The sequence below is a fragment of the Rattus norvegicus genome, chromosome 4 (assembly GCF_021556685.1).
Source record: "Rattus norvegicus strain SHRSP/BbbUtx chromosome 4, alternate assembly SHRSP_T2T, whole genome shotgun sequence".
In the NCBI taxonomy this organism is placed as follows: Eukaryota; Metazoa; Chordata; class Mammalia; order Rodentia; family Muridae; genus Rattus; species Rattus norvegicus.
In genome coordinates, this window is record NC_141537.1 from 34,018,785 (window position 1) to 34,041,875 (window position 23,091).

General features: G+C 42.9%; 1 protein-coding gene across 8 annotated transcripts in view; it reads left to right on the top strand.

Moving 5' to 3' along the window:
- Window positions 1-23,091, top strand: part of Ppp1r9a (protein phosphatase 1, regulatory subunit 9A) — a 270,523-nt gene that overhangs the window by 198,146 nt on the left and 49,286 nt on the right. For all 8 annotated transcript variants that reach the window (XM_087659508.1, XM_087659513.1, XM_087659509.1 and 5 more), the window contains 3 exon segments: window positions 7,392-7,547; window positions 19,395-19,448; window positions 21,984-22,213. In XM_087659508.1, coding sequence (XP_087515634.1) covers window positions 7,392-7,547; window positions 19,395-19,448; window positions 21,984-22,213 — 440 coding nt within the window.

Genomic DNA, 23,091 nt, shown 5'->3' on the forward strand with positions numbered 1-23,091 from the left:
TCAAAGCCATCAACTTTTGTTTCATTCCTGTTTAATAGTTGTATTTTCTATTCAATTCTATATTATACATTATGTATTATTATACGGGGAGAAAACAGTGAAGAAGTCCCTTAGACTCGGTTTGGAATCCCCTTGCCAAGATGGCCGGTTTACTAGATATTCCCTACGTCTCATTAAGAAGCTGATACTGCTTCTGGACATTCTGCCGTGTTAACAACCCTACCTTCCAGGTTTCCTTCAACAATCTGTTCAGGGCAATTTAAGCTAATCCACGGTTTAGAATCTGTCTAGCCTTTGCCCACTGCCCACTTCCAAAGCCTCCCTGTTATTTTCCCTGATTTGTTATGGCAGCCTCCCTTCCTGTGTGAATCCCCTTCCTCCGAAAACATTACCAACCGCCAAAACATAGCAACTTAAAATAAGAAATGTTTCTACAATGCACCGTGAGCCAGTTCTTCTGGATCTTTCTAAGCCCACATCTGTCCCAAGGCCGTGAGTAAGGTGTCAGCCAGAGCTGTGGTCATCTAAGTGCTCTGCTGGGACAGAGTCTGCGTCCAAACTCACTCACAGCTGTCGACAGGATGCAGAAGAGCCATTTCCATTCTCCCTCATGTGACTGTTGGCAGACCCCTGTTTCCTCCTGGCTGTTGGCCAGACATCTCAGTACCTTGTAATGTGGCCCCTTCCTGCTCACAACATGGATTCCTGCTTCCCAATAGTGAGGACTCAGAGAAAGAGCAAGAGGACAAAGAAGGCACAAGTCACACTTCCTGTAACTAAGTTAGTTACTTCCCTTATATTTAGCTTCAGCTGAGTTGCCAGGTCCAGTCCACAGTGGAGAGGAAGGATCCTAGTGGAGCACAGGAAGCAGTGTCACTGGGGGTCATTTTACCATTAATACACCATGGCAGGAAAGAGGCCTTGGTCTTTGAGTAGGCTTTCTATCTCCGGTCGGTAAAAACTAAAGAAAACATTAAAATTCATGCTAATTAATGAACTAGCAAAATTAATAGAAAGCATTGAAGAAAGGAAACATGAGTTTGAGGAGTTGGAAGAGCTTTTATTTGAAGATCTTTGGTTAAAACTGTGGTAATGGTGTGTCAGTAATATGATAAGGAAATGAACTGAGAGCTCTCGAAGGCTGGGAGCCCAGGGCTGTGTGAGGAACCAGAGATGGTGCATCAGCTAAGGGCTCTTCCTGCGTTTGCAGAGAATCCAGGTTCAGTTCTCAGTACCTATGCCGGGTGGCTCGTGACTGCTTATTACACCAAGGGAGAGTCTGACGTCTTTAGCCTCCAAGGAGATCAACAGTTACACATAATTTAAATTAGTAAAAAGAGATCTTTAAAACAGTGTTTTCCTCCTTGGAAACTAGGTATAAAAACCAACAAGCATTCTCAGAGTAAAAGTTTGAGACACCATAAACAGGTAAACACACGCACACCTCTGCCTATACTCAAGCACATGGATGTCATGCGCAGGCTCTCTCGCCATGTGACACACTGCACCAGCTCATGTCTCTGCCAGTGAAGAGACTTTTATATGTGGTCCCGTAACTTTGAACTTCCAGAACTATGAGCTGAAGCAGCCCTCTCTTTAAAGTTAAAACAAGCTTGCAAACAACAGCAAAACCTGATACATTTAAATGACTTAGAAAAGGGGTAGATGCATCACAGGCCAGGCATCACGTTGGGGATTTGTGTAATTAGCTCCTTGAATCCCCTTACTATCCAGTGACATTGAAATCTTAAAGTTTTTTTTCTCTGGGAGAGTAGTCTGTGAATGATGCAGCCTGAGGCTTTTCTGGAGGCCTGCTCACTCTAGTCCCAAAGACATGTTTTGTTGCAGTCTTCTATGGTTGTCCTGTCCAAACAAGAGTGTGAAGATAGTCGTAGTGAGAAGTTCTCGCAGTCTCTACGTGTGTCCTTGCCGGTGGTATAGGCCTCTGAGTGTGTCACTGCTGCGTATTAAAACAGTCCCGAAGAAAGTGCTTAAGGGCTCTGCCAGTAATGCTTAGCGTCTTAAGTGGCCCAACATTACAGAACTAGGCTACACAGAAGTCACTGGCCCAACTTGGAAAGAAGAGATGCTTTTTGTGGGGAAGATGCTTTTTGCTAAAATCCTAGTGGATGGAGAATGTGCTTAAGTGTATTTCACACTGAGAAGTCGAGCTGGGCATCAGTGCCTTGTCTGAGGTCTCGCTCCATAGACAGAGTTCTCCTCTATTTCCCTCAGAACCGAGTCTGAGGATATATGTAACTGGATTCAAACCCAGTAAACAAATTCCCACAAACTGCATAATTAAGGCTATTTTTATGATTAGCACCATTTAGTGTCCCAGAATTCACCAGAGTAAACATTGCTATAGCAAAAATTACTGCAAATGGTTGAACCTAACAAGAGAAAATCCCCAGTAGGGCCATTTAGGCCTCAGCTGCAGCTGTGCTTAGCTGTATTTCATGGAAATACAGCTTTCACTGGAAAGCTGAGAGCAACGGGAAAATCAGGCTCCGCCATGGTGTGCAGATGTGGCTACAACTGCCCTAATTTATTCAGCAAACATTTGTTCAGGATCTCCTGCATGCCAGACCGTGCTCTGGCCTCTGGGATCCAAGGGATAAATTGTACCTGGCACAGTGAAGGAACTTCCATTTGATGATGGGACAAGGCAGATGTGACTGAGACATGGACGTGTGTGTGCACGGGGCCAAAGGACTGAGAGCATTAGCCTCACTTCACAGGAAGTTCTGATGTGCATGGATACGCATCGTGGAGCACGATGATGGCTGTATGGAGAGGCTATGAGACACACCGAGGCCCAGAACTTTCCTCCAGTTTGATATAACTTGCTCCACACTCACAACGTGAGAACAGGAGTGGGTTTAGGAAAGAAAGGCTTATGTCAGAACACTGGTAAAGGATGCATGCATGGAGACCCAAGGAATCACACGTACAAGACAACAGCTTAGTGATGTTTGGTTACCAGTTTGAGGCTTGGCGAGGCTTCAGGCCATGTCACCACCACAATGTTGGTACCAACAACAGCAGTAACGAAGATCAGCTCTTTTGACAGCATGCCGTGTGCTGTGCCTTCCTGTTATATGCTTTCCAGGCACCATGTAATTTAACAGTGACGTCTTGTCTTGGTAAGGAACTGTTTTTGTTTGTTGTCTTTTGCTTTTCACCTGACAGATGAAGCACTCAGAACTTTGATCTAGAGGGTTGCGTCAATTTTCAGAGGTAGCATTTGAACTCAATCTGTGACCAGAGAACTAGGATTCTTTCATTGGTCCCCCGTTGGCCAACGTCCTCTATTTAAAAGCTTATACTCCTTTGGTAAAATGCAGGCTAATGTCTGAAAGTCCTGTGTATGCCCCAGACTCTAATGCCTGCCCATCTTCCTACCACCAGAAGTTGAGCTTACTAAAAGATGCTGCCTGACAGGGTCGTTTAATAAAATGTCTCTGTTCCAGTGCATGCTTGTCTTGAGGAAGCATGAGAAGCAGTGGTGGTGGAATGGGTTGGAAGATTGGGGACACTCAAGGTCAGCAAGATTAGTGTGAGAAGACATGTGACAGAGACCATCACACAGCTCACGAGGAATCAGACACCTTTCTTTCCTTGCAGAAAAGGCAGTCTTCATTCTTCTTAAAAGCACCAAAAATAATCTTTACTGATTACATGTTCTGGCTCTTGTTTTTGTAAGAAATAAAGCATGAAACATGAGTCAGCATGTCCTAAAGCCCAGAATACTTGTCACCATACTGAAGACATCTGAAACTTAAGGGAAAATAAAACGATATAGATTGGACTTTCAGGAATCCCTCTTTTATAATACCCTAACCACTACTGCTCCTGCTTCCCGGTCCTTCCAAAGAGGCCTTCTCCTTCTACTTCTCTTTAACCCCTGCTTGCTCAGGATGAACATACTCTGAGGAAAACAAAGTCAGGAACTTCAGATCCCAACAGACACATGTCCATGGCTTCAAAATGAGTTAAGGGGCAATCATAGCTGTGGATGGTAGTCTCAGTGCAGTAGACCCATAGAGAAATGTTTGCCTTTGAGGAAATGTTAAAGAAGTGAGTGTATCCTCGGTGTCTCCCCCTATACAGTTCGTCCTGTAGATTGGCAATGGTGTAGCATGAGAGACTGAGTTTGGGGCATCTGCTGTGTAATACTGTCAACAACTTAGCTGGTGACCCCTGGGTGAGCTTGAGTCCACGTCCACACATTAAGGTGGTATATTCAGTCCTGCTCATCCGGCTGGGCAAGCATTGGGTTTCCTAGATGGTGTCCTTCACTCCCCAGCCTTTTCACAGGACCATCAAGAAGGAGAAGGTGAACAAGGGATGCTCACTGCTTGTCAGTCTTTACCTGACTGTCCTTGCCACATTTAAAATAGATTACACAGTGAGGAGAAGCCTGCCAAGAATCCAGTTGTTTTAAAGATTTGAAATTTGGTCAGCTGAAAAAGAGCTGGTTACTAGAGGACTAGGTGGTGGTCGGTGGTTTTTGTGGAGCTCTTTGTTGGGAGGGGGCATTGTATTATATCCCCCATCTTTCTCTATGAATAGCAGATTTGACCTAACTTCGGGGTTTATGACTTTGGGGCTAATCATTTGTTCCATATCATTTATTTTATTTAAAGGGTAACCATAAAAATAACTAAGATTCTCAGTAAAGATAATGGAGTCAGAAGAATGCCTTAGTCTTCGTCGACTAAGTGTAACTCGTCAATCTAGATGTTTATGGTATTCAGTAGTAGCTTCATACTTTACTCAAAGTTCCTGATGGTAGAAATCTTGAATGATCGGTGAACGGGAGTGATTGCGCACAGTTTTGTAAGACCTGTGCTCTTCAGGGCTTACAATTAATAAGGCTCAGGGCAGTAAAGGGGACTCAAGACAGTGAAAGACCTGCTTTGTCTTCAGGATGCTTATAAGGCTGATTGAAAAGAGAAAACCTGAGCGAATGGAAAAATGGGAGGAGAAATAATTCCAGCAGGGTTGGCAGTAATTTGGATTTGTGGAAGGGAGGAAGCTGGGGAAATAAAAAATAAAAGCATCTAGAATTCTTACTAACATACATTTGCAGAGATTACTAGGATATCTAGTTACCTGTATGCAAATCTATCATGGACAAGACCAGAACTATTCTGAGAAGTAAGAATTGCTTACAGTTTTGATTCTGATTAGAAATCTCTGAAGGAATGCTACCTATAATCAATAGGCTACAATATTCAGCTCTGTTCCAGTATTTGAGTTAAAGATGCTTTTAATGGTACTTCAAGATGACCCAAACATGTCCTTTCACGTGACATTGTAGCACAACGCTGTCATCCTCCAAGTTAATGCTCAAGAAATGTGAAATTGAATTAAGAAAATAAGAACACCAAAAGAAAATTCTTAATAGTTTAAGCTTAGGATTTTGCATTGACCGTTTATATAGCTGTCCTTGGATAACATGTGGCTTGGGCACAGCTTAGACACACCTAGGAGACATTTAAAGCTAGTGTCCAAAGAATCCTAGATTTAGAGATGCTAAACTGCTATAGATGTTCAAAATGAATGAGTCCCTAATACCAACCTCTTTTCCTTCCAGTCAAGATGTCTTTGATTTTACTTGAAAGAGAAAGGTGGGGAGAGGACCCAGCTCTCCTGTAGCCAGATTGAAAGCTTCCTGTTCTACACAGAAGGCCCTAACCTTATATCTGTAGACAAATGCCATGAGGTTGTGGTCTCTGTGCTAATAGCTTCAGGGTGCGGAAGAAGCATGCGACAGATGCTGAGGCTGTGTCAGTCCCCTCAGGTTTCTCAGTAGACACTGTCTCCTTCTAGGCTCCATAACTAGTGACATGCTGAGGCACTAGGAAAGAAATCACAGCACGGTATAAAGTTTAGAGAGAAAGAAATTTTCACCGTTGACAAAATGCAAATTGTTATGTTTGGAAAGAAGTCTAAAGGTTATTAACTGATGGTGTTCCAGACCAGCAAGGCCCACTTAGAGGCAAGTGGCTAGATTTCCTTCATGCCAGGCTTGAGTAAAAGGGTGGAACACATCTCCCCCAGTGGCAACGTGAGTGTATCAAACAGGAAAGGAAGAGGGACAACCAGAAGCCAAGGCTGTTTAATCCGAGGAGTCCATCACCCCATTGTTGACAAAGGCTTGCTTGAAGCTATTGTGAATTCCTATCTTCACTTTATGTGTTGAAGAGTGACAACCTGAAGGAGCAGGGATGAATTAAATGAACTTCGTCTTCTTAGCCCACAGAATCAGTGATTTATTCTGAAGTTACATAAGGTAAAGCTGTCAGGCAATTATTTTGAATTATAGCCTCATAGCCTGGTGCTGCCGAGAGGAGTTACTTTCCAATAATGTTGAGGAAGTCAGTGACAAAGGCACACATTTATTTCAGAGGTCATGAACTCAAATACCTTCAGAGTCCTGCTCGCCTTAACAGCAGAACAACCCCAGGTAGCAGAGCTCTGAGCTGGAGAGTGAATGATGGGTGTACATTGGCCACTGCAGTAGACATGGTCTCATGATGTGCTCAGACCTTGGGCCGGCTGAGAAAAAGCTGTCTAAACTTAGATGGGTTTTTTTTTCAGGCTAACGAAATAGTTTTATTACAGTCCTCTGCAGGTATAACACAGCACTTGTGTAGTTAGAAGCCTGGAGTTTGTCCTTTAACTTCCAGGTCATTGTCTCTGTAATTAACAAACAATACACAACTGATTGAACTCTAGAGTTGACAAGAGTTAATTTGCTAAGCTTTTGAAGGCTTCATTAAGGCTTTGCCAGCTCTAGGAAGTGTTGACCTCTGATTCCTTCCTCCTTCCTCCTGAAATTGGACTGCTTATTTACACAGGAAGTAGGAATTTAAAGACATCACTTGTTTTTTAGGCTATTGAGGTGACTCAGAAGGTAAAGGTGTCTGTCACCCGGCCTGATGACCTGAGTTCAATCCCTGGAATCCACATGGTAGAAGGAAAGAACAGACTCTCACAAATTTCTCTCTGACCTCTGCATATGTGCTATGTGTGCCTACACATGTGTACCCACACATAAGTAAATGTAACAAAGAAAGCATTCATTCCCTTCAGCGTCATGAGCTTATTTAGTGAAACTGTCAAATACTCAGAGGGAGAAACAGCTCTTTCTGCTGCCGTTGTTCACTTTTACAATGCACATGTCTGTGTGGTCTACACTTGGTAATTTGTATCTTTGCACTAACCTTCGTTCATAATGTTGGGTGCATGAGGCATGCTCGATTTAAACATTAACACTCTCACCATTTGGTGACCTGCCTTTCTCTTATAAAAAAGTCATTTTACTAACACCTCCCTGTAGGGTAAGGACAGTTGTATTTCTTCATTCCCCTTCCTTTCAGACCGGAGAATATGCCACTGATGAAGAAGAAGATGAGGTTGGACCCATTCTTCCTGGTGGTGACATGGCCATTGAAGTCTTCGAGCTCCCTGAGAATGAGGACATGTTTTCCCCATCTGACTTGGATACAAGCAAGCTCAGTCACAAGTTCAAAGAGGTGAGCCCTGGGCAGCGTGATGTCTGCCTGGACCTGCTCCTTTTGTTGTTAAATGTGTTTCTGTTTGTAGAATGAATGAAGAATCATCTCCTTTCTGGATGAGACCCTGAATCTTAAATTTGGGGGTACAAGTATACACATTGCGTCCTCCTGTCCCCAGCTTCAGTGGCTGCCACGTGTCACAGTGGCAGTTTATAACTTAGGGCATCATTTCAAGATGTGTTCAAGTTAGATGCATTATTTGTTACTTTCACAGATGCTCTGGTACCTGGTCTTGACCTCTTCTCTCTAGGGCAGTTACTTTTCTAAAAGTTTTTTTTTTTCTTTTCTTGGAGTAGACAACTTTCTAATAAGAATGACATGCCCAAAGGGCTCCATAGTGCAGCTCAATGAACAGACTTTGAACAGTTCATAGAAACACCAAGGAGTGGTGACCTGTCCCAGGAATGGTGACAGAAGGAAGCCAGCCTCCTACTGTGGCCTAAAGCAGACATTCAGGACCCACAGCTTTATAAGATGCAGCCCAGGCGGAAATTGCACCCAGGGCAAGGTGAGGGATGCCTTGTCCTTCCCATGCCCTCTCCCTCCTGCCGAGTCCCCAGTTACACCCAGGCAAGGAGGCCAGGTTTCAGTTTTAGAACTGAAGGGATCAGTCTCCTGAAGTAGAGTCATTCAAAAAAGGCCGGAATGGCCCCATTGGTATGCATATAGAGAACCAGATAGACTTTCCCCTCCAAATCTGGTGTTACAGGATTCTCTTCAATAATGTCCATTTGTTATCTTATCCAGTCTGACTTTGGGCCTACTAGATTTTCCTACTAAATTCTGTGGTCGTGATTCTTTTGAATCGTGACCTCTGTCCTTGGACAGTTCCTGTCAGTTAGTTAGCAGTTAAGAACTCACTAAATTCTTGGCAGCAGGCATGTCCTGAGAATTCCTTGTATAAAGTGCCTGACCTGATTTCCTCTTGTCAACAGCATCCTGCTGAGCACTTTCCTTAAGGGTTGGTCTCTCTCTGAGCAGAGGGCTCTGTCCTTTTCCACCAATATCAGCACTGATGACTGATGGAGTAAAGAACTGTCTTAACTTTTTAAATCTTTTTAAAGACAAGTTCGTGCATGTGCAGCCTGTCCCTCGATCAGAGTCACCCCAGCTCTCCCTCCCATTACCCTCAGAGAGCACCCGGTTCTGTATGTCCACCCTGCCTTCATGTCCACTCCTTTGGGGCCTGAAGGAACTGGCGGAGTTCAGTGGGTGCTGCTGCCTCCTAGATTGCCCAACTGGGTTTGTCTCTCTCTGAGCAGGTAACTGCCCATAGCCGCAGTGGGTACATGAGGTACATGAGTGTGCTGGCCTTGTCACAGCCTGGCGACAGCATTTTATAGCACTCCCCTGCCTCCTACATTCTCTACCACTTCTTCCTCAGTGCCTTGAGCCCTCTTTGTGAGGCCGGTAGAGATGCCCCATTTAGGGATCCGCACTCACTAATTTTCTTTTCCTTTTTTTTTTTTTCTTGCATTGGGGGACAAACCTAGGGCCTTGAGTGCTGTCACGCTTTCTGCCACTGCCATCTATCCTGTCTAACCCTGCTTTGCTCATTTTAAAACTGGCTTCATCATTAGCTTATTGCAGGATGCTTGAATCGTTTCGTTAGTTACCTCTTAAGTTATTTTTATTGTAACCAAAACAATAAGCTGATATTTGGGGAAACAACACCTTCTCATACTATACTAATCTCATAATCCAAGTTTATAAAGTATAGCTACATGAACTGTTTTCTCTGACCTCTCAGAAGTCGCATATCCCTTTGTTTGTTGCGTAAATGCCGAGCTATAAGCAATGAAAGACATGACTAAAATAACTAAAAGCTGCTTCGAAGATTATGTTAACCTCAGAATGAGTTAGAGAATTCTCACCATTTCTTTTCAAACGTGGCGTGACTGTGGCTTCACAATTTCTGAACATAGGAGTTTCTGGTTCTGAAATTCTGTCATTATTGAGTACTAGAGTGAATTTTATTCTTTGACAATTCCAGATGCGCGTGTAATACATTCTGGTTACTTCTCGCACCCTTCACGCTGATGTCCCATCAATTCCCCCAGTTACCTTATTCCTTACAAATACCTCCCTGTGCTCACTAACTGTGTTCCCAGAGATTTAGCTAGGGCTCCACATGCCTGTAATTTAGAACTAACCATGGAGCCCACTACTCTAACCCATGTGTCTACAGCTGTGTATTCTGGCCGCAGGCCCGCAGTAACTAGCAAGGCTGGGAGCCCCGCTCCCTCCGTAGCTGACTGTGCTGTTCTGTCGGTCTCCGAAAGGCATCTGTGTTAGTCACTGACTGCCTTCCACTCATCCCTACAATTCTGTCACTTCTGCTTTTCTAGACTTTCTGATTGTTGTCAGCTGAAGTCACCGTCAGGATTGTCTCATAACTTGATTCTTTCCATGCCATTCTGCTCTCACGGGATACATGTTAGTTACGCCAGCTCTTTTTGGTTAATAGTAAAACTTAACACCTCGTTTCTTTTGCCTTGCATTTCTTTCATGGTGTCTGAATTTCTGTTTACTTTTATCCATTTATAGTTTTATTCAATTTCTTTCAGTAGCCTACTCTTGAGTCTTATGTTGTTGGTAAATTGTTGTGGGAGGCTTTGTCAGTTAATTAGTGAGCACCGTCCACTTAGGTTTACAGTTATCGCTTTAGTATTAGAACTTTTGTCTGTCCTTCAGGCTTATGGACTTCATTTTTCCATATTTCCTTATTTCTTTTTTTATTTTTCTGCCAGTCACCAGGAATATCAAGTTAAGTTTTTTCTTTTCCGAGGAGTTTGGCTCAGCTTTGTTTTCCTGTCAGTACGATAGAGAAACCATCAGCGCCTATGCTTCCATTTGTAAAATACTGGCTGTAGATATCACCTGCGAGCTTTCCTGCTGCCACACACACTTAGTGTCTCAGGAGTCTTGGGTGCCCCGTGTGCTGGCAAGTCTGCCTGTCACAGTGTGACCACTTCCGGCTCCCCTCCCACCACCCCTTGCTGAGCAGACTGTGGCGGTGTTAATTTACTCCGGTTTCTACAGCCCCCTCCCTCCTGTCAGCAGCAGAGGTTCCTGTCACGAGGAGCAATGGTTAAACACCCGTCAGGAGGTCATAGCTTCAGGGTGTGGAGCAGGCTGGCCTGACTCACCACCAGGTGTGCAGTCAGCAGGGCTATGTGGGAAAGGCGAGGCTCCACTAAATCAGTCTCCTTCCGGGTTCCTGGCATTCTCCACTCAAGGTCTTCACCTTCGCAGCCCCAGAACCCCTCCCTGTGTCCTCTTTTTTAAAAAGTTCTTTCACAAACTTTTTTTTCCTTTTGATTAATGAATAGTAGCCTGAAGCACATCCGCAGCCTTCTCTCTTAGACAGATCCAAATTGTTTTCAAAGAGGAAGGGTATGGCTTTTGTTAGTTTGCTCTGTTGAACCCAACCGAAAGGATTCCCTTACCTGGCTCAGCCATTTCTGCCTTTATTTATTTATTAATACTGTCATCTACTTTCCTGGGCACGTTTACTGCTCCACGTGGCAGCTTCTTATAACGCAGGCGTGATTGTGATTTATTGTCATACTTGGTTGTTGTAATAGGCAGCAGTAAATCTGAGTCTGTTTGGTGATGTGCCTTCTACCCGGCCCCCAATTATTAGCAGTCTTGCTGACTTCAGTTTGGAAACAATCTGTAATTTCCACTTTCTCTGTTTTATTTTGACTTTAGTAACTGAGGCAATGCTTTTGAATCTGTAACTTTTTTAGTAATCTATCATTTTATTACATTGTGGGCAGATACTAAATTTTCAACTGATTTCTTTGAAAATGATGTTTTTGTTATAGGTTAATATGGATTATTTGTGATTAAAGTGTTCTGAATCTCTTAATTTTTTGAATCTATTAAGTAGAAAATTTATACTCCATATTATTTTTGTCTACTTTGATGGTGTGTTGAAAGCACATGACATATATCAATGACTTCCTTTAGATTTTAGGTTATAATTTGATGTTAATATTTGACAGCCACATTTGTTGAAGTATTGTGTACCTACGCCTACAAAGCCAACTGAAATGTTTTCTTTTACTACATTTAAATATATACAATGTTAGACTCTGCTTCTCTTACTAAGAAGTCTCGCCAGCTTGACCTTGTAATATTACTGATGTTATTTATTACTGTGCTTAGCTCATCATATACTTTGTGTCTTTTGTATATTTGTTGGCTCAGACTGTCTTCAAGGCCTTAGCATGCATTCTCTTCACATAACTTTAAAAATTGAAGAAATACCATTTGCATTCTCTGTAGGAAGATGCTTGATAAATCCTTGGGTTTTAAGAAAAATAAGTAGGGGTTGGGGATTTAGCTCAGCGGTAGAGCGCTTGCCTAGCGAGCGCAAGGCCCTGGGTTCGGTCCCCAGCTCCGGAAAAAAAGAAAAAAGAAAAAAAAAAAAAGAAAGAAAAATAAGTAGTAAAATTTGTTATAATTTTAAAGCATTTCAGATAGCTTTATAATATATTTGCAAATACTGTATCCTTTTGTGTTTCCTTTTAAAGCAGTATTTCCTATCCTTTTTAATTTTTAAGTCCTCAGATTGTCTCTGAGTAATTAGGTGTTTATGGCAGATATCGTTTCTGTGAGCTTTTCATACCAAGAATGATGTTCTAATTATCGTGACACTGTTATAATTGGCTAGGCTTGTCATTTTGTTCATAAATTTCTTTTCTGAAAATATCGCATGGTTAACTTCATTGCTTTAAGTATATATATATTTTAGAGGTCTGACATCAGCCCGGAGTCAGGTGCTTCTCTTGTCTTCAGGCTGCAGCTAACTTTTTGCCACTGTTTCTGAGTAGTGGACTTCCTTTCTGACATCCCCAACCCAAGCAGGAGATGGAGGGGAGCCAGCTGAGTCTCTCCTTCTAATATAATGACTAACTCTGTTTTATATTTGCATTCCTTTATTCTCATTCTAGTCCACGATAAGCCTCTGCCTTAGTGGGGCTTGGGTGTGTGTTTTGTTTTGTTTTGTTTTGTTTTGTTTTGTTTTGTTTTGTGTTTTTGCTTGATTTTCTAAAAGATCATCAGTACTTTTTAATCGTTGGTGGTTTTGCTTATCTCCTCCCACGTCTGAGTGTCTCAGGCTCCTCCTGTCATCTGTTTTGTGTCATTAGATATGCCCTTAACTGTGGGTGCCACACACACCGTACCCCTCGATGTGTGCTCTGCCGTCTTGTGAAGCATTCAGCTTTCTCTCCTCTGTGTTTTGCACCTTAGTCTTTACTTTGTCTTACCCCGTGTCTCCAAGAGTAACTGTAGGATGACTACCTCACCCATGGACACATGGTGAGAACTTCACCACAGATGTGCTCACTTGTTTTCAGTACTTTGAAGTCTCATGGTGAGACCCATAATTTCAGCAAGTCAGTAGTCGGTAACCGCAAATCCAAAGCTCCCTGTTTCATTCCAAGAATTGTGAGGAGAAAGCAGAGCACGCTGGGCATCCTGAGCAGTGCAGCTCTCTCCTGTTCACTTTGCTCCGAGTTCTAAGGCCCCATGTGTGTAAAGATCAGCACCTCCCCGCCTTCCTTCCTGGCTCTGAAGGCTGCCTCTGAACAACTGTGAGATACCAGGGAAGTGAGAAGCGCTGCCCTGAGGTCTCGGTCTCTGGCAGGAAAGTAGAAGCTTTTGCACTGGATGGACTGGTTCTCCAGCAGCTAGGGTGGTGCTGGAATGTGACCTACCGTCAAGGGAAGCCTGGGGCTCACTATCTGGTCAGCCCCTCCCTGCTCATTTTCAGGCACCTTATTTCAAATGTCACTTTAGTTAGAGAGGGACTTCTCTTTCCTGTTTTTATTTGAGCTGTGCTGGTTTTAATTTGTTTTGCTTGTGTGCAAGTGCATGTGTGTTGTCTACATATATGTACACACACATGCACATGCGTACAAGCCAGAGGGTATCCAGTGTTCTGCTCTGTCTGTTACTCCCCGCCCCCATTCCATTGAGACAGGGTCTCTCACTAAACCTGAAGCTGGGCCAGCAAGAGCGTACCCCAAGGATTCTGCCTCTCGTGCTCTTCCCCCAAAGCACTGGGCCACAGGGAGCCCTGCCCGGCCATGTGCAGGTTTTTTGTGGGTACTCAGGTCCTTACAGGTTAGCAACAAATGCCCTTACCCCCAAGACTTCTTCCCAGACACTAAGTAGGTTGAGTGCCGTCTCCGAGTACAGTTTGGCTTGGTTTGGTTTGTTCATTCGTCTGTTTGTTGGTTTTTGTGTTTGTTTGTTTTGTTTTTTCGTTTCTGCTCTTTGGATTGAAAGTTGTTCTGACTGACTTCCTGGATAAGAAGCAGAGTAGAGAGGCTGAGTCAGAGTGGATCCTCTCTTCACGGGCGTGAGGTATCCCCACCACAGCCTTGGGAGCCAGGACTGCTGGGACCTGAGAAAACAAATCTGCTTCCGTTGTTAGGGAAAGCTGAAGTTTAAGAATTGTGTTAAAGTTCCCGAAAAATAAACTAGGAAAGTTATAAATACCCTGGAGAATAAATATGGAAGTTTCATTAACAAGTGGGAGCTGCGAATTGTTACCTCTTTAGTAGTAAATAGATATTTATTTTTGAAGGAGCTGTAATCACAGGCTGTGAGATGTAACCAACATGTTCCTCATTAATAGCCACCAACTGAGAATCACTTCCAAGTGGCCTTGGGAGAGGCTCGCCCTGCGCTTTGTTTGCTGCCCTTAGTGGGGACCTTCTGACCAGGTTGAGTTACGACCCTACCAGCTAATTCCAGTTTGATTTCCATATGTAGCTTCCTGAAAATAAAACCCACTTGTGTTTATATATATATACATATATATTTTAAAAAGCCATCCATGAAGCTTAGAATAAGAAATGGCAAAAATTTGCCACCGTTAATTTTAATATCATCATATGTCTTCAAAAACACCTCCAGCTCCTTCCGTGGGGCCCACCTCACTGTGAACAAAACAGGCCTCAGGCCAGTGCGCAACGATAGTAAAAAGTCTGCACAGTGTGGAGACCGTCTCCCAGAGTTGTGCGCGAATGCCTGGTGCAGTGAGAGCCAATAATGTTGCTCTTATCTGACTAGAAGACTCTGCTTCCAGAACACTCTTAAAACCCTCCTACAAAGATAATATTTTTTCATTTCTAAAATATTTTCCATGCCTGCACAGGCTAAGGAGAGCGCTTCAGCGGATGCTGCTTGGGGTTCTGCCTGCCCCTTGCTGGCCATGGGTGGACATTTTGACTCAGTTACAGTTGTATGTGCTCCATGCATGTCACTGGAAGTGATGGACAGAGCTCGCACACAGCAGTGCAGCTACAGTGTGAGGAGGACCCCTGTTCCCAAGTGTGGAGCTGTACATTTGCCTCTGCTAGAATCCCAGGGTGGATGCTAGGATGTTACAATTGGCAGGGAAGATGGCGGAGCTCGTTCCTCTCAGCTGAGGACACAGGCCTGCAATCATCTGGAGAAGCCCTGAGAGGAACATACTCAACTTTCTACTAATTATGCTGCTTTTGCCATGTTCCCTGAGGACCTGGTAAAGCACATTGCTCTTCCCTATGAAGCAGGCGTCTCCAGCCAGTCTTGGCTGCTTTGGATACAGATGACAAACACCCAGAGTCTCTGGCCCAGTTATAGAAGACAAAGGCTAATAAAACTAGCCAGGAGCACGTTCTCTGTGTCCATGCCTGTAACAGCACCTGCTGACCTCATACACATTTTGAAGGTGAACTCTGCCATGTTCATGTGGCCTCAGTGACTAGAGAGACAGCATCTAGTGTCATTAACTAAATACCAATTTAACAATTAACATATTCTACGTTTCTTTCCTGTTTTTCTGTTTCTTTTCTGTATGTTTGTGTGTGTGGGCAGGGTGATACTCACTTATGCACCGTATGGAGGCCTGAGGTCCACGCTGGGTGTCCCACTCTATGTCTCTCCTCTTTATTGCTGACTGACCCCGGAGCCCCAGGAGCCTCCTGTCTCTACACCACTCAGTGCTAGGCCACATGCACACACCACTCTTGGTCTTTTGTATGAATGCTGGAGTTCCTCACCCAGCACCTTGAGCACTTTAGCCACCGAGCCATCTCCTCAGACCCCTGGGTTTTATTAATAATTCTAGATGCTGGCAGTGACCCGGGTTACATTGTGTGTCAGGATTCTCAGGGCCTGGGTAGTCAGAGTCATGATTTCCCATCCAGGGTAGTGATCATCGCACGTGCCTCAAGATTTTTATAAGAACTGAATGAGAAATGTTAGTAGTCAGGGCAACACTCTCTGCTAGGCCAGCCGAAGCTCAGAGAAAGCCTAAGTTTACAAGGAAGGCCTGGCGTGTTCCTGCTCCACCTTGTTCTCCCAGGAGACGCTGCAGGGTATCTTGTGATCTCTCCGAGTCTCTGTCACCTGAGCACTGACGTCAACAGGACCTGCTCTGTTCACTCCCAGAGCCATTTGCAGTAATACAGGGGGCAGGTTTCTGCCAATGTAAAAAAACGTTCTTCCACATTATGAGAACTATGGGCTGTGATTTCTACAAACTGGCCATGGTAACTATTTGCTCTGCAAGTTAAAGTCTTGTATACTGTGTTTTACTGTGTAAGCTGAAAAAAAATTCATATTGTGTAGTATAGCTTTTCTATCAACAGCGATGGGTATGTTAAAAGTCATTGAATGTGCATTGCACTGAGGATTAAGGAAATCACATATCTGTAATCTCAAGCCTTGTGTCAACTAAGAAAGCCTTGCACTAGCTGTCATTCCCTTCTGAATGATGCCCAGATTTACACATTCCATTCCATGCCCGTCTGAAGGATTAGGTGGCATTCCTAATGTTAAGCTCTTGCCAGTTGCTGCCCCCTCACTGCTAAGGAGGTCCGCCCCCTTCTCCTATTCACTTTGATGTGAGTAGAGCATCGGGCTAGCCAGAGACCCTTGTGGGCCTTTTCAGATTTCTCCTTAGGTTTTTCCACAGTTCAGGACACTAACCTAAGGTGTACACCCATAAAGAGAGGAAGCTCGCTTGTGATAGGTTTGCCCATGGGTCAGGGAACTAACTTAGTATGTACAGCCATTAGAAAGAGATGTTTGAGACAGGTTGGACCACAGTTCAGGGTACTGAGTTAGTACGCAGCCCAAAAGGGTAATGTATTTGTGATATGAATTACTAAACTCTGACCATGGTAAATATGCCTGACTCATGTTTTCAATAACTCCTGAATGGTGTATGTGGGTGACACTGGCAGCTCTTCCTGTCCCACCCTCCCAATTTCCACCTGGGAAACAGAGTTGCAGATAAGCAACTGACAGAAGTCACGGGTCATATGAGCCAAAGGCCCCATGAAGAGGGAGGTCATATACCTTCACTCTGCTCAGGTTCAGCACCAAGAAAATGGCATGTGGCACCTGCCTGTAGCCCAGTTCCTACTGCAGAACCGGCCCTTTGGATAGAACCAGATGTGTTCCTATGTTTGCTGTGGCTTTGTAGATCACTTAAAACACTGTTAGTTTCATTTTTCCGAGAGCCGTTGTGGAGCTTTGATTCACCTAAAAAGTGACTATGCAGTTCAGTCTGGCCTTGAACTTGCAGCAATCCTTCTGTCTCTGTTGTCTGAGTGTCAGAATTGCAGGCATCATTTAATACTGTTAAGTGAGAAGTGAAATGGGTAGCCGTATTTGACTGCTTTGGATCGTTTTTCCTGGTCCTGGCTGGATTTATTGATCAGTAATTCTCAGTCAGCCGTTGTGCTCTAAATGGTTTGCATAGATTACCTCACTGAATGCTGAAATAAGAATGATCATCAACTGTGAGGAAGTGCATTTTACGTGGGAGAAAGTGCGGTGAGAGGCTAAGCAGTATTCCTACTGCACAGCAAACATGATGCACACAGCAAACATGATGAAGCTGAGCGGGCTAGCTCTTCACATTAGTATATTTTAAACAAAAAGAATAGATATTTTTGTTAGTAGTGGATGGGGAAAAAAGTCTTCCAGGCATATGAATTTGCCTTATTCTCTAACAACATAATACCTCTGGAAAATAACTCCTGTGGTTGTATATACATCTCCATGTTGTATGTTCAAGAATATGTACAATGTCGGGGTTGGGGATTTAGCTCAGTGGTAGAGCGCTTGCCTAGCAAGCGCAAGGCCCTGGGTTCGGTCCCCAGCTCCGAAAAAAAGAAAAAAGAAAAAAAAAAAAGAATATGTACAATGTCTAAGTACGTATGACCTTTAGTGGCTTCATTCTTGACTGGTAGGTTACCATGACTGTTTATTTGAGAGAGGACTTGTTATCTTCATAGCATCTTGCCTAGAACCCCTCCTCAATAGATGTTTATAAAGTTCATCTTTCTTTTTGAAGAGAAATATCAGAACCTAAGTTCTAGTCCAGTTCTAGTGTTGATTTGTTGTATAATTAGACAGGTTGGTCATTTGCTCTGAGCCTCAGTTTCCCCAAAATGGGAGTGTGAAGACTCTGGACCATTGTGCTCACCAAGGGCTTATAGTCAGAGGGCTCTCTAGGTAGTGAGGCCGAGGGGCCAGCATTGTAGGCATCAGGAAGATCTGTATAGACCAGGGTTTCTGGTGAGCACAAAAGACCTCTGCCAGTATTTTCACTGAGAAAGCTTGATGTATCTTCCTTGCCTGGCACACTCACACTTTGGGTATCTGTTAATGGCATCTGAGCCAGACAGACCACTAAGGTTATGGCATGAAACCAAGAAACCCAGATTCTGTGCAGTTCTAACACCACAGTAATTTGGACCAAAATAAGAAGGGGGGGGATAGTGGTCTTCAGTAACTTTGTGGCAAACCAACTAGGGATACAATATCGCCAAAAGAAACAGGGTGCCACAAGCCTCACTTAGTGGCTGTGCTCAGCTGCGTGGCAGAAAATGTTCATGGGCTGGGTTTCAGAGTGCCTCTCCCCCCACCCTCCAGTGGGCTGATAAAAACTCCTATTTGGACCTCTAAAACCAGGAGAATTTGGAATTTCAAAAACATCCTTTCCATTAAAAACATCCAGAGAACAAATTGTGAACCTATAAACTGTTTTCCTTAAATTCAAGGGCGTTTAGCCCTTAAAAAAAATGAATGGTGCATTGAAGACCCCTAGAAGGAAAACGGTGGGGGTTGGGGGAGGAGAATAAAGCAAACAAATGGCAAAGACGACTATTGTGTTGTAAAGAAAATGCTTTGGGGGCCGGAGTCTTTATTCGGGTAGATCTTTTGGAAGGCAGAAATTTGAATCTGTACCTTTCCTGCGATTAAAAAGGAACGGAAACAAACCGGAGATTTCTGTGCCACTGCGTCCCCGTCCCTCCTTCCTCTGCTGCAGAGCCGCTCTGCGGAATGTGAGAGCGACTCACAGAGCCACAGCGCCATCTTTCTGCACGATGTGGGACTGAATCTTCACTCTGTACCAGGCCTGTTGACTGGCTGGCTCGAGCCATTCTGTGGGCGAGCCTCGGCAAGGAAACAGCTCCTGGACGCTCAGATCATAAAGGAAGAGCTGCAGAGGCCAAGAAATGAGTCTTCTTTTCTTTGGCACTTTAGCAATTAAACTGGTAACTTAATCGGATATTAGGGACCGTGAGTCATAAACCCGGTGTTTAATTAGTTTGCACCCACTGAGTCATTTTACTTTCTAGACATTGTAATTTACAACCTGCTGCATTGCAGCAGCTTCTTAAGCTTTTTTTAAAATTGTGTCATAAGATATTCTTCTCGCTGCTGAGTCTTTAAAAATATAGAAACACTCTTAGTTGAGATGTTTTTCTTTTCAATTTTCAGTTGCAAATCAAACATGCAGTTACAGAAGCAGAGATTCAAAAATTGAAGACCAAGGTAAGCACCGCTCCGTGGTGTTTGAATTGTACTCTTTAAACTTCAGATACTCTGAGGAATTTGAAGCCTAGGAGTAATGGATTTGCTCCCGTGCATCTGAGAGCATATTTACATGAGAGGTTCATTTCCAACATCAAGTACAGACAGACCTTCCTTGAGGGCGAGCACACCCGCACACAACCCAGAGAAGGCCACAGGGCACTTGATATTTTAAATAGATTTATATTATTTATTCTCTCTGAAATTTCTTCAAAAATATTTTTAATGGCTCAAGCATCTGAACTGTGTACTAATTTCTTAAGTACAAGCTGGTATTTCAAATCTCCTTTTTTTTGTCATTTACCTTATAATAATTTCAGCTAATTTACTGGAAGCAATGTATTGTTTTAATGTGGAACATTAATTTCTTTTTAGAAAAAAAGTCTTCCCATGTTTAAGAAGTGAAGATTATACGGTCATTCTCTGTGCTGTGTAACTGATGTAGATTCAGGTGCTACTGGGAATCTTTAGATATACTAAGTTCACATTTTTTAGATTTGTTGAAGAGAAAGAATATTAGTAAAAATATATTTTTAATCTCTATGAAATAGTGAGAGATCCAAGTAAACTGTAAAATTCTTGTGCAAGATACAATTCTAGCTATTGTTGTTCAGTTCTATCAAATGTATGTTTTCAGAGACTTAAAGATCTCTTCAGTGACTTTCAAACGATTGTGTATTGCTTCCATGATCTTTTTAAGATTAAGATATAATTATTCCCTCCCACGAGTGGTCTGTTTTCTGATTCACAGTGGGTATTCGCTTTGGGTTTTCCACATGTTTTAAATGGAGACGAGTTAGCCGGCTGCTTTGGTTAAATGGCTTTCCTGACTAATACGCTTTGCAGCTCTTTCGTCAAAACGTGTTTAGACATCGCTTGTGGTCGCAGCCATGCACTGGGAATTTTAAGTTTTAAGCTAGCAAGACTGGTACATAAACAACTGCTATAAAACATTAATTAAAGATGCAGTAAGAACCAGGTCCTTTTTATCTGAAAGCTGTTTCTTGACTTTAAAAACCAGATCTTATAGACTGTCGCTTACAGATAGGAACAGGAGCCCGTGTGTTTATAAATGCTCTTGTAGACAGGCTCAGGCATTTGACTGTGAACACAATATAAAAAATACTACAAATTACTATTTTATATTTTTCTTCCTTTTTAAAAAATTAGATCTTTTATTTATTTACATTTCAAATGTTATCCCCTTTCCTGGTTCCCCTCTGGAATATATTTTTCTTCCTAGATTGGTATGTGATACATTTGAAAACACCTTAATGTTATTATTATTTATGTTAAATAGATTTCTTCATTCCAGTGTTTGGAACTAATTTTTACTTTGTAACCTCTTGCCCACGTGTGTTTAGTAAATTTTTTTTCACAAAATTATTCTTGTGATGTATCAATGTGTATATTTGTGTGAATGTGTAGCTCCATTTGTTCAATGCTTTATAAAGGTGGATGTCACTTTGAACATTGATAACTTTGAAGTAGAGAATATAGACAGAGTAGCAGCATGAAGGGCAGCATGAAGGAAGGTTGTTGTCAGTGCTCTTTAAACCCTCATTCGAAGCTCAGTTATAGATTTCTGTATCAAGAGCAAATCCTGGACGAGTTTCCTCTTTCCTGTACTCAAATTTAGCCAAGAGATCGGGAAAAGCTGCACTCCATGTTTCTAAGAATTTCCAGAGACAGAAACTGAACAAAGCTGTCTTTCTGATCTATTGGAGGGATTTAAACTAATTGGACAACCATTTATACCTTTATTTTTCCCTGTCTTTAATACAGAGAATAAATTAAGGTTTATAAAGATCTAGATATGTCTAGCACTTCTTGTAATATATTGAGTGACAGACTGTGTTCGTATCAATATCAGGAACCTAATAACATCTTCCAAAGGGTTAAAAGCACAGTACTAGAAACTGACTCTTACCAAAGGAAGCCCAAGAGGTGTGGCAAGGATGCGGAACTGTGAGAGCACAGGTGCCTTTCATAGGTGGTAACTCAGACTCTAGAAACCTGAACCTCGTGCCCACGTGTTAAGGAAAACACTCCAAAGGTTAACCCTTCCTAACCATTACTGCATCTGCTTCTGCTCCTCGCTTCTTCCTCTTACAGTAATCTTCAACTTCCTGTCCTACATTTCATTTAACATGCTTTCAAACAAAGTGTGTTGGCATTTAGTGGACTTAATCAGTGATGTGCTAGACACTTTTTCCTGCTTGCAGTATTTCAAACTACGTGGTATCAAAGAAAGTTCACGGGAGTTCAAGTCAGATTTGTGTTTTGTCATTTATCAGATGGGTGACCTTGAGCAAATCATTTCCCTTTTCATGCCTTCTGTTTTATCCTGTATGGATATGGGAAGAACTGTTGCTCTTCTTGGCTCGGGCTGTTTTGATGACCGATTGCACATAACACTAGGATCTATTATAGTGTGGAGAGATGGTGCTATAGACATTCACAAGTTATTTTTGCCTTGACATTTGTTTTCTCCAGCTGCAAGCAGCAGAGAATGAGAAAGTAAGGTGGGAACTAGAAAAGAACCAACTGCAGCAGAATATTGAGGAGAATAAAGAAAGGATGGTAAAGCTGGAGAGCTACTGGATCGAGGCGCAGACATTATGTCACACCGTGAACGAGCATCTCAAAGAGACCCAAAGCCAGTATCAGGCCTTGGAAAAGAAGTACAACAAAGCCAAGAAGTTGATCAAGGATTTTCAACAAAAGTAAGCATTCTCTGTTCTCTGGTGATCCAGCACAGACACGTGGGTGAAGAAGACTTGCCCCCAGTGTGTGTATACTAGTTAGAGGTGTGGGAAGAAGAGGCTGGACCGTCCCTTTCAGATCACAGCCATCACAGATTAAGGGAGTAACTTTTTCTCGTGGGAACATTTTGTGTGTTGTCATTTGACTCTGCCTCAGTTTCCGATAGTAGCCATCAAAACATTGAGACTTGTTGGTTCTTTTGGAAAGCATCTCTGTGATTTAGAAGCTAGGAGTGTGGTTGAGGTTGTGCAGGATGCTTGGCTGAGCCTTGGACTTGCTACATGCAGAGGAGCAGTTGAGATCTGGATGGGTTTCTGTCTGTGTTCTTAAAATCAGTAATGTCTACAGGCAGTGTGAACACTGACCTGCAAGACCTCCCCACCCCCTGCATTTCTCAGTACTGCTCTCCAGGTCCCAGGTCACCACACTAGGGCAGACCACATCCTGCTGTGAAATTTTCTGAGCTATGCGTCTTCCTCTCCTCCTCCTGGGCCTTGATGTTAGCGAGCATGCCCAGAGGAATTTTCATGAGTTACTCCTGATTCACTAGAGCAAACATCAGCACCTCTTGTGGTTTTCTGTGACAAGCCTTAGAAGCTAAGTATATGTGTCAGTCATCTTGTTTCTTTCCTGTCTCAGAGGTAATATTTTAATAGTTGAAACAAATAGCTATAAGAAATTATTTGAAAGATGACAATAGTTCTTTGTTATTGGTTAACTCAATACATTAACCATTGCAACTTTTTGCTAACACTGTATCTAGCTATAAGAAATGACCAGATTTGCTTTCAGAATGGAGGGATGTATCCTTCTCCTGTATGTGGACATGTGACAGTTG